The sequence below is a fragment of the Brachycentrus maculatus genome, unplaced genomic scaffold (genome assembly GCF_059751285.1).
Source record: "Brachycentrus maculatus isolate JH-2025_06_01 unplaced genomic scaffold, ASM5975128v1 h1tg000309l, whole genome shotgun sequence".
Classification (NCBI taxonomy): Eukaryota; Metazoa; Arthropoda; class Insecta; order Trichoptera; family Brachycentridae; genus Brachycentrus; species Brachycentrus maculatus.
In genome coordinates, this window is record NW_028281059.1 from 945,417 (window position 1) to 962,136 (window position 16,720).

General features: G+C 30.6%; 1 protein-coding gene across 5 annotated transcripts; it reads right to left on the reverse strand.

The window, feature by feature from the left end:
• Positions 1 to 1,801: 1,801 nt before the first annotated feature.
• LOC148304677 (proton-coupled amino acid transporter-like protein pathetic) lies at positions 1,802 to 13,372 on the reverse strand. 5 transcript variants are annotated; one of them, XM_088267921.1, is made up of 10 exons: positions 13,238 to 13,372; positions 11,867 to 11,982; positions 10,328 to 10,459; positions 10,090 to 10,240; positions 8,717 to 8,838; positions 7,835 to 7,919; positions 6,244 to 6,488; positions 5,026 to 5,238; positions 3,551 to 3,720; positions 1,802 to 2,145 (listed from the first exon to the last, which is right to left on the reverse strand). In XM_088267921.1, exons 2-10 carry the CDS (start codon positions 11,899 to 11,901, stop codon positions 1,913 to 1,915), a joined length of 1,386 nt encoding a protein of 461 aa, XP_088124047.1. In that variant the 5' UTR covers positions 11,902 to 11,982; positions 13,238 to 13,372; the 3' UTR covers positions 1,802 to 1,912. The 5 variants fall into 5 exon arrangements, with proteins under 5 accessions (XP_088124047.1, XP_088124049.1, XP_088124050.1 ...); XM_088267923.1 differs by lacking the exon at positions 13,238 to 13,372 and adding an exon at positions 12,839 to 13,021; XM_088267924.1 differs by lacking the exon at positions 13,238 to 13,372 and adding an exon at positions 12,927 to 13,021 and having other exon boundaries at positions 1,804 to 2,145.
• Positions 13,373 to 16,720: the final 3,348 nt, after the last annotated feature.

Below are 16,720 nucleotides of genomic sequence, written 5' to 3' on the forward strand. Positions count from 1 at the left end.
TTTTTAAACACCGTTTGTTAACAAGTCAAAATTTTAGAGTTGTGTCCTTGGGACGTTGAAGGATAAAGAGGGGGTCGGAGGTTTGAAAATGATGTGGAATGCATGGAAAAACGTGTCGCAATCGATTTTAAGAAATAGTGGTAAAATAGTGGTTTTTACCAAGTAAAACTATAATTAAAAGTTTTTATATGCTATAGGTATGCTACATTCATTGTGCGATTTTTAAACTTTTAATTGTAAAAATATGTGTCTTCAAAGGAAGACAATGAAATATAAGCGGGAAGGGTAATTTTTTTCAAATTGTCATAAAAAATTTAATTTATTACGCTTATTATTATTATTGCGCAATATTCCCGAAAAAGTTGTTGATAAAAAGGGTACCAAATTATATTCTAAATATATATGTATGTTTCTTTGATTTTCCAAAAATTAAGAATAATGTATAGATATTCTGTATAAATAAAAATATACTATGTATGTTCGTTTATTCAAAATCTTAAATCTCCTAGGACAATTTGGAAAATTTGACATCTGAATGCGGGATTATTTTTTCGTTTTGCTGATCGTTTTAAATAGAATTGTAAATATTCGTTTGTTTAAAGTGATAAATTTCTCATCGATTACTTTGCGACATGACAGTGACTTTTTGAAAAACATTATTTTACCGCAATAGCAGCGTTATCTGTTAAACGTAATAGGAATACACGTAGTACTTAACATTGCTCATGGCAGACAGCGTGCTTCTTGACAGCTTCTTAAAAATACATAATTTAGAAATGCGTATTTTTTGCTTTTCTTCCTTTTGTAATCAACCAAACTTAGCCTGGCATAATTTAATTTTAGATTTTATGCAATAATTTTAGATTTTTAAGGACATCTTTGTTTCAATGTCTTTTATATAAATTAAACTAAATAAACTCTGTATTTTTTCAGATTCTAATGGAAAAGGTAAACCAAGTGAAAATAATTCCACCATGCAAACAAATGCCTACTACACTGTCATTTATTAAAATGTAAATAATAATTTTTCTTATCCTATGTAATAAAAACAAAATAAAATTTATGTTTATTGATAACGTAAATAGTCTTATTATCTTTGTTATGTGGAATACCATTTATAGTATTTAGAAAAGAGATTCTCAACCTGTTCGCAAAAAATCGCTCACTGCATTCGTTTTTACCAAAATTATCAAATTAATTTCACTTCAAGGATTTTACAAGTAGAGTTAAAATAAAATGAGTTTCACAGCATGCAGTAGCAACAGAGTAATCAAAGAAGATGAATTTACAAATTAACATAAGTATGTAACATCGTTATTCACTATAATAAAATAATTATCGATAGTATAAACCATTTTGTATAAAAATGAATGTCATTTCTTCAAACTTCACTAAAAATAATACTTCAAACTACTTACTAGATTTATCACACCAGATTTCAGAGATGCTTTAGTTTAAATCTAATTGTGTCATATACTTTTTTTCTCCTTCGTTTAACTCTTATTCACAGCGAATGGTGCATAGGGCACTGAATCGTATATAAGCAGTGTTATCTTGATCATTAAATACATGAAGAAAAGGTGATCATGCGCTTCAGATAACAACCAGTCTGGGGTAACATTAAATAAATATTTGAGTGGAAAATCACTAATATTTATTTTGACCCCCCTGTTAAACGAACCAGGGATTACTAGCAGGGTATCCAAATGCCCTGACCACTACACTACTGAAGCGGACTTAATTATTACTTTTACCTCGTCAGTATATTTGTTAGTAGATGTTTTAAATGAAATAAATGTAATGTTTTGAATGATGTATTTTTTTTAATGAAAAAGACATTTTCAATTACAACGTAAATAGATTTATTTACCTCTAAAATTACTGCAATATAGATATACAAAATGGTAACAACTTATTTAAGTAAATCATACATAGTAACTGACACCCCGCAAACGAGAGCCATTAAAGAAAATAACATTAGAAAACAGTTTTTCCATAGAATCCAGTTCCATTTGCCTAAATCTTTATTCCATCGGAATATAGTCTGTACCAACGCAGGTATAAATAAACCGAGAGTAGAGTAAAATACGGCTCCTACAAGGCTTATAATAGCATCCAGTTTAGGAATGGCTGCGCCTACCAGAACTGAAAAAGCAAAAATGAAGTATATTTTACGGATTATTTTATGACCAACTACTATATTCAACTTACATTTAATTATATGATGATTTTTTAAATGGAATACATTGAAACCTCTTTCTATCGTTCCTCGAATAATCGTTTTCCCGGAAGTGTCGTTTATTTCTTCTATCCCGAATTAATTTCATACTAAACTAAACCGCATTGTTCATTTCTCTGTCACCATTTACCGCATTTATCGTTCGAATTAAGCTGCATATTTGATACATTTTGTCTGTTTTTTTTACATTCTTTTCAATTTTCTTACATTCAACAGCAACGTATGAGATAGAAACTATCGAAAGCTTGTGTAACCGATAGCAGGAGAGGTCGATATTGATGAAAAGAAGCCGCTACCTGTACCTGCATTTCCAGAAGCATGCACACTCTTTGAAAGAAAACTTTCAACGCACATTCAATAACCGATGTTGAAAAAATATAATTTGCAAAGCCGAAAATACACTAGATTTTTAGCCTACGAATGGTTATGCAGATTGGGAGGACGGTATCTTTACTCGGTCGTATCTATTTGCGTATTGACCTCTTAATGCCGCATTCATAGTTCATGTTAATAGGTCCCTTTAAAAACGATAGATAGAGGTTTCACTGTATATGCTAATTCAGCAGTCAGAATGTTTCATTGTATTATCTAAATGAAATATACGTTACAAATGTCACAAAGAATATATTTTTTCCTCACACAATGGGGCATAGGGGAATACTCCAGTGTTATTTTGATCGTTATTTATATGAAGGTAGTCTGGAGCTTCCGGTACCAGCAAAAGGTCATTTTTTTCAAAGGGTAAATGTAAGTGTAAAAAATCTGAATTTGTTTTTCTACTTAGTAATCAAACCCGGGACCTCCAGCATGGTAGCCAAATGAGATAACTACTGCGCTATGGAGGAGGAAAAAATATACTTTTGAATGTAAAGGATGTTGAATATTTGACAGAATTATGAATTTTGTAGGTTTTTTTACGAACGTTGTGCGACATTTAAATTTTTAAATGTGAAAATTCATCTCTAAATGTTAAATTACGACAAATATAAATGAGCAAATAAAGTGATTTTATTAAAATTGTCAAATAAACTTCCAGGCTTCACATTTATTTCTTAACAATAAACTAATATCTCTTCTGATATGTAATATTCTCATTTTGTTTGGCATAATATGAACATGATTTTTTTTACAAAATAATAGATGGGTTTAATACAGACTCTTGAATTTATTTAACAGCAGGGTGAAACATTTAAGTTAACATCTAAGTATAATAGTTTATCTGAAATATTCATGAGTAACCTTCAACCAATTTGTTAAAACAATACATACATTTTTCATAGCATTTTTATATAAGTAATGTTATCAACTTACCAGTAAGAATCACGCACAAACAACGGAGTGAAATATTGGTTATATTTTGCCATCCCTTGGAAACGTGTTTTTTTGTGTATTTCCACATGATTTCTATGGACACGTAAAACTGAACGGCATACGTGAAATACATTGCAACTGATATCAAACCTTTTGCAATTTTTGCGGGTCTACAAACAAATATAACATTTTAGTAAGAATTTGATTATTGTTATACATTCATGTAATTGAATATTACTAGTCCTAGAAAATAAAAAAATATTGATTTATTTTTATTACTTTATTTTTTTTCAGACATAATATTATTCATGCTACCGATGATATGTCAATATTTATTAGTGTCCAAACTGGGGTGAAGCAAGTATCGTTTTATAAGAAATATATTGGAGCATTCAAGGGCTTACGACCTAGCATTTTCTGGCTTAATTGATCAATTTATACACTTGTGTAATGTTCGCCATTCTAATTTTCCAACTTTTGAAAGGTCACAAAAATAATAATTATTTTGGACAATTTGTATAGCGCAGTTATCGTAAAATACAACCTAATATTTGTACTGCTATTAGATTATTTCCGTGTGTTAGTTGAAATTTTGATTGATGGGGAATTATGACATATCTAAGTAATTTTTCATCACTTACTTTTTTTTTTAAATTTTCGTTCATATATTTTGCAGTTTTTCATTTTGAAAAATAACCATATTCTTGAAATTCATGTAAAAATATGAATCATTATCTACTTACAACATTTTGTGTGTGTCCAAATACTTGTTCACAAAATCTGGATTATCTCCAATTACAAGAGTATTTTCATATTATTTATTTTTATTTCTATTATTTTTCTTTACATTTCACCAATAGATGTCTCAAGTGAAGTTCTAGTGATTCAAGAACAATGTTTCAAAATTGGTTCATATGTATAGAATTTCCAAGAATTTGAGTAGTGTGGTTGTCAAAAATGGGTAGAATTGGTGAATGTTACACGTGTGTAAAGTGATCACTTAAATCAGCCTATAGCGGTCGTCAGCCCCGTAAATGCCCAGACTTCCATATTCTTCCTCATCTTTGATAAGATGTCAAAAAAATAGTATGAATCATAATCGTTTGCACGGTTCCTTTAATATTGATAATATTCCTTGAAATCTAAATATTACATTGTTAAAATATAAGTTATAAGACATGAAGTTTCTTACTATAAAACTTTTTACTTTAAAATATAAGACATGAAGTTTCTTACTATAAAACTTCTTACTTTAAAATATAAGACATGAAGTTTCTTACTATAAAACTTCTTACTTTAAAATATAAGACATGAAGTTTCTTACTATAAAACTTCTTACTTTAAAATATAAGACATGAAGTTTCTTACTATAAAACTTCTTACTTTAAAATATAAGACATGAAGTTTCTTACTATAAAACTTCTAACTTTAAAATATAAGACATGAAGTTTCTTACTATACTAAAAAAACCTTACAGAGCAGTTGGATCCAGGTTTAGGGTAACACTCCCCATTATCTCGTGACCATATTTCAGGAATCCGAGGAATCCAAGAACTGCGTAGAGGATGACCACTATCGTCATGGAAATATTCAACACTCCAGGACATCCAAGGAAGTGAGCAGGATTAGACATTGAGTTCTCGACATACATCACAATGCCGATACCCTCCATGGCAAATATCACAAGGCTGAAAACACGAAATATATGTAAATTGAAACAGGGCTGCCCATAAACCTATATGCGCCTAGACAGCTTTTGCGGCTGACTTTTATTGACTGAAGAAAAAAAAACAATATTATTATTTATAAAATATTAAAGTATTTTCTTCTATTCTTTTTTTCACCTCAAACCACCCCAGCTGATGCACAGGGCATCGCATCGTATCGACGCCCTGTTAAAGTTTGCGTGCAAACATTGCAATGTAATTCTCCATAAAGGCTAATGTTGGCAAATTTATCAAACAAAGATGATTTATCAAAGTGTTGCAAATAAATACCAGAAGTTTCGTTTGATTTAACCCACAATTTTCATAACTATAACACTTTTAAGAAACCTTTCACAAAACATGAAATTTCACAAAAATGGGCCGGACACTGGGGAAGTTTTATGAGTTTTCGGCTGGGGCTCATAGAGTTAAGTTGATCATTAATTATATGAAGGTAAGATGATTAGTCTTGCACTGTAGATTCTTAGACTTGGGAGCTTTATAGGTATAGGAGATATTTGAGGAGAAACTGGTAAAAATCAGGGCTAGGGAGTCTAGATGCTTACCAAATAAAGTAGCAAAACAGCAAGCCAAATGGATAGGCAATAATATAAGACACCCAGACCTGCTTCTCAAGATTGCGGAGGGCATATGCGAAGGCACAAACTACAGAGGACGACCCCGCTTAGTTGGCCGCAAGTTAAAAACAGTCGTTTTGAGATAAACGAGTTAATAGTTAACATAAATGATGTTTTTGTCAACACATGTATCAAATTCATAAAAATTTGCGGCTATTTGGATAATGAATATCTCGGTAAAGAAAAGAGATAGAGCAAAATCTTTGATTGTATATGATAGAGGCTAGTTAAAAGAATGCTTTGAGCCGTGTTTCGCCAAACAGCCGCAACTTGATATACGGCTAGTTGCCTTAACACATTAGAGCTCTTATAATAAAGTTACCTACTTTAACGACTTTATAGTATTTACCTTAGGAAGGTTGGGAACGTCTTTATATTTGTATAAAGTTCTCTCTCGCTGATGGAAGGCAAATCGTTAGCAATCACATAAAGCGTTATGCATACAATCGCGACAAACATAATATTGGCGCACGCCGAGAAAGGCGCCAAGTGCTTGAGGTTTTTGACTTGGACCAGTAACACCAATGGGACTACCAGCATCACGCAGTACATGTTGACGCCGATCACCATCTCCGGATGGTGAATTTCAACGAGCTATAAAAATCAATTGAATTTATCGTTACACAAATGTATATTTTAACGTAATCCGTAAAACAGTAAATATCTTGTAAATTTCTAGATTTGGCGTTTAATTCGTAGAACTCTATTTTAATTTATTTATTAAATGTTAGATAAAATACCGATTTTTTAATCTACTAAGTTGGGTTTTATTGTTAAAAAAACACATGGAAATAAATTTTGTAACAATTGTTTCGTCTAGCCATGGCATTTTCAAACGAATGTCTATTCATTTTAAAATGCTTTAACTAGGCTAAACAATTGTCACTAAATTGATTTTTATGTATTTTTTTAACAATAAAATACAACTTAGTAGGCATAAAATCAGTGTTTGGTTTGACATTTAATACATAAATTATCTTGTCAATGTTTATGTTTAACTAAATAAGATAAATATTCATTTATTTATTTAAACATATTACAAACATAAGTCACAAACATAATATTCCTGATGAGTAATTTCTATTACTCATCTTGGGACATAGGATTAAGTTTAGTAAGACTGAAAAACAGATAAGAAAGTAACCAATAAGAAAACACAGGGCAAAATGTAACAAATAAAGCAATAAAAGGTACAGCAAATAGAAAAATACAATTTCTTGAATGTTTTTTTTTTTACAAATAAACTCTGATGATGACAAGGTTCTTGTCGAAACCGGTTGGATAAGGTGTACCAATAAAAATGGTTGAAACAAAGTTGTTTTATTTTATAAAGAAAAATACAAGTTTGTATTTTCCCCTGTTGATGTGAACATCTGTAGTTCTCGAAACTAGTCATGTGTATATTAATGAACTCAAAAAGTGGTCTTATACCAATGTTTTATTGAAATATAACATGTAAAATAGCGAACGAAAATTACATATTGAAAATGAAAAAATAACAATATAATAAACATAATTTATAAAAAAAAACACTTTTAACCTAAAGAATTGGAACTAATTCATCCATTTTTAATCATATTTATTGACTTATTTTAAATCTTGAAGTAGTCCAAGCAGAAAAAGATGTAAAAATTTGTATATATTTTTTTAAGTGGCTGCAACAAATGAAGCTTTAAAAAAAAACAAAAATATATTGATCGTAAATTCATACGTAAACATAAACAACAGTGTCAGCATTCAAAGTTTTATTAGTTAATTGATAGGTATTTATCCCTATGCATTCAGACAATATCAAGTACTTAAAGGAGAATACTAGACATTACGTTTTGAAGTGCAGTAATTTAATAGTGAATGGATTAAACTTATTATTGACCTGATTTATGATCTAATGATTTTTTTATTGTTCTATACATATGTGGGAAAAGGTAATAATGTTTTACCTGCTTCACTGAATTACTGATAAGTACAACATAGACAGAACATGCTCCAAGGCAAGTGAACGCCATCCCAAAGTCACTTCCATATCTGAAAAAAAAGTGTGTAATATTAAAAATAAAGTATACCGTATGGATCTTTTATATACAATACCAGCTATACCCAGTCACGTGTTGCAGTGGCTCAGTCTGGTTAAATGGAAAAGAAAGAGAAAAATAGAAAACACACGTGTCTAATATGTTTAATTTTACAATCCTTGTGAAGGGATGAAAATTTCAAAAATCTATGAAACAACAATGCAATCCAAAAGATTAAAATTTCCGTGAACTCGTAAAAAGTGAGAGCAGTTGTCCAGAAGTACGCCATGAGCAATATTTGTGTTGCTGTTACTTTTAACAGATGGCATATATACAATAGATGGTAATAATGTCATAAAATACGATAAGTTTGTGAAAAAAAGGTTTTGCAAGTTTTGTAACTTTACCTACTGTTGAAATTATGATTGATAAATAAATGAAATATAGCTTTTCAAATTTCTTTTTTATCATTTTCATCGTCGTTTGAAAATGATCCAAAATGCATCGAAACACGTGTCACAATAGATTTTGAGATTTGAAAATGATCCGAAATGCATTGAAACACGTGTCACAATAGAATTTGAGATATAGTGAATTAAAATGGATAAATATTAGTACTAAGTGACTGCCGAATCAATCAATGAAATTCCAAATTTATACTTCTTTCAAATGAATGAATTGAAATGCGTTTGTTACATATTTTGTTTAGTTCACCACATAAAATGATGATTTTAAATTGACTTGGGTAAAATACATGGGGTTTCAGAATATAATTCCTGTCTATCAAGATTAAAATAATTTAATACTAACCTCATTGCTTTTGAATATTTTTGCACACATTTCGGTCCATTGGCAAATGCCTCCTCACAAGTTTCTGCATATTCTAACGATGGTTGTCTAATAAGTATGCAAATTTCTCGAGAAGTTTCCACCTAAAAAGATAAATGCTGTAACGTTCAACAGATGGCGCTGCCGATGCTGTCAACAAAGCTGTTACTGTTACTGACGCAGGTGTATTTAAAAATGTCAATGCGAATAATTACCTTAGGACATTTAAGACTTTAAACAAACGAACACTTATATTTCCGCCTCCGTATTGTAATGGTCAGCACGCTAAGCTACCGTACTGGAGGTCCCGGGTTCGATTTCCAGGGGGGGAGGGTCAAATAAATAAAAGTGATTGTTTCAATCTTACTCTGGACTGGTACCTGAAGCGGAAGGCTGATCACCTTTCCTTCATGTGTTAACGAACAATAGAACACTGGGTTTTTATGATGCAGTGCCCTATGCACCATTGGATGCGGAGAAGGGTTTGAAAATATAGATTAACTAGAGTTTTATAAAATTATGTACGTATTTATAATAAATTGAATAAATTCATTTGCATAAAATAAAATATGGAGCACGTTGTCATATTGATAAATATTCTTCAGTAATGATAAAACGATATTAAAACAAATAAATGTGATGCGTACTTGTCGGCAGAGTATCTTGTATAATAAATTACATTTTACTATAGAATAAAATCTCAAGCAGCTGTCCTATAAGTAATCCATTTATTTCTTGAATGTTTTCCGCAGATACTTTGTGGCACATTTTATAAAGTTTATGAAATTAAATAACTCTGTTTTAACCACTTTTTTATAAATACAGTTCAACCTACCAGTTTCGACAGGAACCTTGTCATCATCAGGGTTTATTTTAATTCTAAAACATCAAATACATTAAATAACTCTCACCAAAAACTTCCGCACACTCCGTAAAAATCCTAAATTAATTAATTGATTAATTCAGGATTTTTACGGAGTGTGTGGAAGTTTTTGGTGAGAGTATTTTAATGTTTTTAATGTTTTAGAATTAAAATAAACCCTGATGATGACAAGGTTCTTGTCGAAACCGGTAGGTTAAATCGTATTAATAAAAAAGGTTAAAACAAGGTTATTTAATTTTATAAAATCCAATTATTATCTAAAAAACTAACTAACTAACTAACCATCAGGCCACTTCTCCGCAGGGGTAGGCAGAGAGAATGGAACGCCACAACACTCTGTCTTTGCAAACATTCTTCGCCTCTTCCACGTTCATGCATCTCCTTATACATACCCGCCGATTATTACGACTCCTAACCTGACCACTTTCAAGTATTTGGCATTATTATCTAGTTTATTTTAATGTGATCTTACCAATATTTGGGCGCAATGCGTGCAGATAAATCCCACAATAATGCAGCCAAGCGTGCCGACCAAAATGCCAGCATTTGCGAAGGCAAGTGGCATGGCAAGTATTCCAGATCCCAGAGAACATTTTAGGAGATTCGCCAAGGATCTTGCATCACTGAAATTATTTCAAAAAAGCTCTTTTACCTGAAAAGTCGACACATTGCAAAATGAATTAGACTTGATATTGATTTTTTTCACTTACGAATTCGGATACTCAACGTTTCTATGCTCCAGAGGATTGTATGGATCAGGGTCTAGATCTACATTACGCTTCACAGTGACTGTGTTATTATTTGCATATTTTTTAAACGACTCCGTAGGAGTTAATGCCATCCTGAAAAAAAAAAACAAAAATACTATCAATGGCGGACGACAAAGGTTTCGAAATTTGGTAATTTCATATTTTAGACAAATAAAAACAAGGCTGCAGTTGTATCGGGATGCCTTAGAGACTCGGTGTGGAGGAACAAACACATAAAATAGAAAGTAAAATGAAAATATACAAAACATGTAAGAGCAGATACTTCCAGAACAAAATCTCGACTTCGAACCTCTGAAATGAAGACTCTCCGATCCATAATCGGAAACACATTGCGAAACCGAGTAAGAAATACCGACATTCGAAGCATGTGTAAGACGGAGGATATCGTGAGGTGGGGACGACAACAAAGGCGATACTGGAAGGAACATATAAACAGAATGTCAAAAGACAGACTCCAAGGCAGACCTCCGAAAAGATGGAAAGACAGCTGGGAGTCGACATCCCAAGAGCGACATGCGGAGGCACAAACAGATCCCTAGGATCTACATAAAGAAGAAGAAGAAGAAGATATTTTAGAATATCTTTATAAAATTAATTAACTTTGTTTTCACCACTTTTTTTACTAATACAATTCAACCTTCCAGTTTCAACAATACATTGTTATCATCAGGGTTTATTTTAAATCAAAAACATTAAAAACAACAAATAATTTCACCAAAAACTTCCACACACTCCATAAAAATAAAAGATATTGTAAAATGTACCACAAAGTATCTGCGGAAAACATTCAAGAAATCATATTTTAGAATTTACAGAAGAGCCAATTACAAATTCCCATATCCTTTCATTAAATAAACAAACAATTCTTATTAATTTTGAAGCTAACATTTATTGTACAGGTGTCTTAAAAGTGGGGAAGGAATGATATTTGGCATGAGAATTTTGAAGCATTTAGAGTTCACAACCTGACATTGCATACTGTGTAACACTCATCTTTCCATACAACCAAATAACTTTTATCTTTGGATATAAGTTGTATATATGCGAAGTATAAACAATAAATGATTTATGGTGCTACCTTTGTAAATAAGTAAATTTGTACATAACATATTTTTTATAGTAGGTGACATTCACCTTAACTAGTGACATAATTTTATAATTCGTTTAAATGTGAAATAAATTTCATTGAATAAAAAGGCTTAGGAAAATTCAATAAAAATATAACTGACAGATGTCAGAAATAATTATTGTTTATTATATTTATTATCATTTAACATGTATCCATTTATTACCTCAAAAGTTAAATCTAGTGTCTTACTTACCAAGATTAGGAAAAACTGAAAATATTTATAAATATTATTTTTTTGTAAATGAATTAAATAAAAAGTAGGGACGTTTTACAATATGGTACATTAAATGCCATCGATACTTATATTTTTAATCTCTAAAAGATTATTAAAATATTCAATACAAACTTACGTAGAGCTGAAATTATTTTCAACGTCGGTCCCCATCGCGAAATGAAAACTTGAATTTTGTGTTTATTTTCACTTGTATCTGCAACTACTGAACCAGTGAATTAGTATTTTGTAAAGCTGTTGGAATAATAAAACAATTTTTAGTTACTTTACAAATGAATCCACTACATGTTTCGCACAAAAAACAATGTATTATTTAGTTTAAACAAAATGCAAATGAGAGCTCCTAATTTTGTATTCGTAATTTGCACGCATTAGTACGGTATTGAAAATGATTCCTCTGATAGTCGTCAAAATAACTTGAATGTATTTACTTTAGTGGAAAATTTGCTATTATTTTTAACGACGTTTTCATTCTTCTTATTAATTTGGATTCAACACAAAAATATAAATGATATCATGTTATTTTACAGTAAATATTCTATTTCAAATAATTATATGGATTTTAAGGCATTTAAAAATAAATATATAAAACATATTTCACTTCCTTTAATTACTTCTTGCTGTTTTATGTTACTCGTATTATTAAATGTTTTTGCTTACGTTCATATGTTCAATTATTTAACGTTTTTATTTTTTTATTCATGTACATACGTATATTATTCACGTATTTATATTTATATCATTTTATACGCTTATGCGTATTTTGTTTATACAACATTTATTTAATTTTTAAATTACGTTTAAAATATGTTTATTTTATTTTATAAGATAACCCAACAGAAAGACATGTACAAGATTAAATAAAACTATAAAACAAACCTGAAAACTTATGTGTTTCCCACAATTAAAGTACAATTATTATAACAGTAATAATTACCGTGATAAGTAAAAGTAATAAAATACACCGCAAATATTAAAAATACACAATCGAAATATTTTAAATGATTTGAACTTAAAATCATTTTATCTAAATGAAAAAAAAAATACATTGTTAATTTGTTCGTATTTATATTGTTAAAGAAAATAAAACCTTTGCCTTTCCAACATGTTTTTGGAGCAGAAAATAACAAAATAAACTCCGTAGCAGATATAAACACAATGGTTTTACAGGCACATACCTTATTATGAAAGGATTAGAAAAATATATCTACTTGCATTTTGAATTGAAAAGTGATATTTTATCAGCTAGCCAGAACAACGGTAGATGCAAACTAAAGCTAAAAATATTAAGTATATTGCATATTTCACTGGCTTCCTCGCATGGATTTTTATACAAGACGACATAGGGCCGAATTAGAATATAGAGTGAGATAAACGCCAGAAATTATATTTAAATTTAAAAATAAAAACACGTGGTCAAAAATATACGTAACTGTATTAAAAAAATATATGTGTATATGAAAACTATAAACAAACAGTATCTTCTTACCAAAAACTTTTTTATTACATTAACATCAGTTATTAAAATAACAAATGGATTGTTTTCCATTTATTTGCACTTGAAGGTAAATTTACAAGATTTTGCAAGTTCGGTCACCAATCGACTGAAAATGAATATCGAACTAGTTATTGTTGTAATTATTTTTTATTAATGTTTATCATTTATAAATGTGTGTGTATTCTCAGTATTGCTAGCTAAATAAAAGTACCCACCTAATCCCGTATATCCTAACTTGATATATTGAGTTTAATTGATCGGATAAAATGTGGGTAGGAATTGTGTACACATATATAATAAAATTTTATCCGTTTAATATATCGCTCACTCCTTTCAAGAACGTCATAAATCAAAAAACTTGATTTTTCAGGAAAACGTTTTTAAAGTTTAAAAATATAACACAATGTATTAAAAATAAATATCAAGCCACTTATTGAACTTTTTACTGTGAAACAGATCTCTTTAGGTTAAGCCTGAAAGTTTTTTCTTCATTTGAAATAACATAACTAGTTTATTTAAAAAAATTATTGAACAATACCCTTGCTTCAAAATGCTAAAACAACACTTACTGCCCTGAAGCGGGTAAAGATTAAGTTAAAAAGATGCCTCTTTTGCTGGGATATAGTACATTTTCTGGGCATTCCAAAAACATGCACAACTGAAAATTGTCGATTTTTGATTTATGATGTTCTTGAAAGGAGTGAGCGATATATGTACGTTTGTTGTTCGTGAACGACCAGATCTCTTGACTCGTTCATTTACATTGAATGTGTGAACGGATCCCAATTTTTAGCCAGTCTCGTTCACCATCTAGTTTACAGAATCACAGATTCATCAATTCACTTAATCCTTGTTTCACTGCTCAATTGTGGATCGAAGATCAAAAAAAGTGGCCGATGGAATTTTATAATGACAAAGTAAGGTTTTATGAAACAAAAACCTTTTAAAGACCTTTTTTGTCTTAAGTCATCGTCGTCGATAGTATAATGTAAGATCCCCGCTGACAACAGAAATTTCTAGCCTGTAAAGATTAAAAAACCACATAGAAAAAATATGGAAGAAATGAGGTTTCATAATAAAAAAAAAACTTTTGAATTTTGAGGTACCCGTTCCTCAATTTATCAGTGAATCCATGAATCAGTAAGTCGTTCATGATTCTCCCTTTTCATCTGTCAAAAAAGATTCATCGTTCAATGGATCTGCTCACTCTTAGTGAACGGTTAAAAATATAGATATTTTTTATTGTTGTTTTCAAATAATTTTTTTAGCTTGATATCCTAAATAATTTATGTTAGCTGACTTTTTAAAAATTATTACGTATTAAAGTTGGCTAAATAAATGAAAGTTTTAGTCACTTTGACACTTATAATTCAAAGGTGTATTAACAAGATTTAAATTACCTTTTGGGTGCTTTGTAAAAAAAATTTATTGTACATTATCATGAAATCTTATTTCGCCTCTGTTTTACGACGTCGGTAATAATATTATGTAATATGTACGTGACTTGACTGGAAGTGTCAATAAATGAATGGATGCTATATGGAGATGAGGCTTATGCCTATTGACGAAGGAATTAACAGATATCTGGCCATAAAATGTTTTACTCTCATTTTTTACGATAACAACAAGGTTATCAAGGACAATAATATGAGATTCTTTAAAATTCATAAATTTATTTTTGCTTCTGTAAATTGGGCTAGAGTAGGTGCGTACTAGATTATGACATCTAAAAAATGGGCATTTCGAATTAACGATTAAATTGCATGGTGAATATTTGGACTAAAATAATAATTATTAGTTTCATCTCAACACAGATGAAGAAGAATATGGAAGTGCGGTATTTACAGGGTTGATGTCTTGTCGTAGGCTGGTAAAGTGATCACTTTACACAGTGTAACATTCATCATTCTACCAATGATTGACAATAACACTACTCAAATTTTTGCAACTCATACATATATCATAAATCTAATGTCATTTCATGTTTGAGTTCACAGAACCCTTCTATGGTTGGCTTCAGAAATCTTTTGTTTAGCAGAAACCTCTTTTTTTAAGCAGGATTCTTACCTATTTTATTCACTTGCTGGGAGATGCCTGAAAACATGATTTTCAATTTTTATGAAGCTTGACCAGTTATTTTTACTAACAATTTTTTTAGGTGTGTCCAAGTACTTGTTCACAAATCTGGGTTTCTGCACTTATTTTTACATACTGGCATCTCAACAGCGATCTGTATTGAGATGTCAAAATGTAAAAATTACCCGTAAGTGGAGAAACCCAGAATTGTGAACAATGATTTGGACACACCTACAATGTTGTAAACCTTTCAGTTTTTATAAGTATCTATATATAATGCAAAGCGTGTACTGAGAATGCAAATAACGCTACATAAATAAATTTAGTACCCTATGCAAAGATTCTCGTTTTTATATTTTAACCACACAAAAGGGACTGTCGACGCCTACGGAAAACATATCGCTCACTCCTTTCACGAACGTCATATATCAAAAATCGTCAATTTTCACTTGTGCATGTTTTCTGAATGCCCAGAAAATTTACTATATCCCAGCAAAAGAGGCTTATTTTTAACTTAATATTTACCCGCTACAGGGCAACAAGTGTTGTTTTTTAATTTTGAAAAAAAGGTATTGTTTAATTTTTTTTTAAATATTCTAAATATTTTTCAAATGGAGAAAATACATTCAGGTTTTACCTAAAAAGATCTGTTGCACAGTCAAAAGTTCAATAAGTGGCTTGATATTTATTTTTAATAAATTGTATTTTATTTTTAAACTTTAAAAACGTTCCCCTGATAAATCAAGTTTTTTGATTTTTGACGTTCTTGAAAGGAGTGAGCGATATGTTTATCACAATGTCGCCTCTGACGCATCTCCACTGCCTGTAAGAGATGCGGTGCCAAACGCAAATGTTCTGATACTAGGCGTGTGATAAAAAAAAACTAACTAACTCATTAACTATCTCGCAAGGGGTATAGAGAGAGAATAGAACGCCATACCACTCTGTCTTTAAAAACAATCTTCGCCTCTTCCACATTTATGCATCTCCTCATACCGCATACATACATACATACATACATACCTTTCAAGTATTTGATAAACCTGATCATGCCAAGTCTTCCTCTGCTCTTTTTTCCAACTACACTTGCCTCATAAATTTGTTTAACCGTTACTTCCTCATTCATTCGTTTCACATGCTATCTCAACACACCTTTCTTAATCTTATCGATAATGCTTATCTCAGCCTAGTATTCTTTCCTCAATTCATCAATCGAACATCTATCATACATCGGTCTACCGCACATTTATCTGAGAGATCGTATTTTGACTACAATCAGTCTACTTTCATCCTTCAATTATTAACTCCATCCTTCGCTTCCACACATTAGCGTTGGAAGAAGGACTTCACTATGTTCTACCAGTTTAGCATTCGCTGATAGGTTTTTATTTGCAAATA

Bases quoted from the DNA above. Each gene is read 5' to 3' on its own strand.
- LOC148304677 (XM_088267921.1), bottom strand. From the start codon at position 11,901: ATGGGGACCGACGTTGAAAATAATTTCAGCTCTAC. The intron at 8,839-10,089 runs GTAAGATCACAT...TTATCTTTTTAG, and splicing joins CGCATTGCGCCCAAATATTG to GTGGAAACTTCTCGAGAAAT. The intron at 3,721-5,025 runs GTAAGGTTTTTT...ATTTGTTTGTAG, and splicing joins AACCTGGATCCAACTGCTCT to ACCCGCAAAAATTGCAAAAG.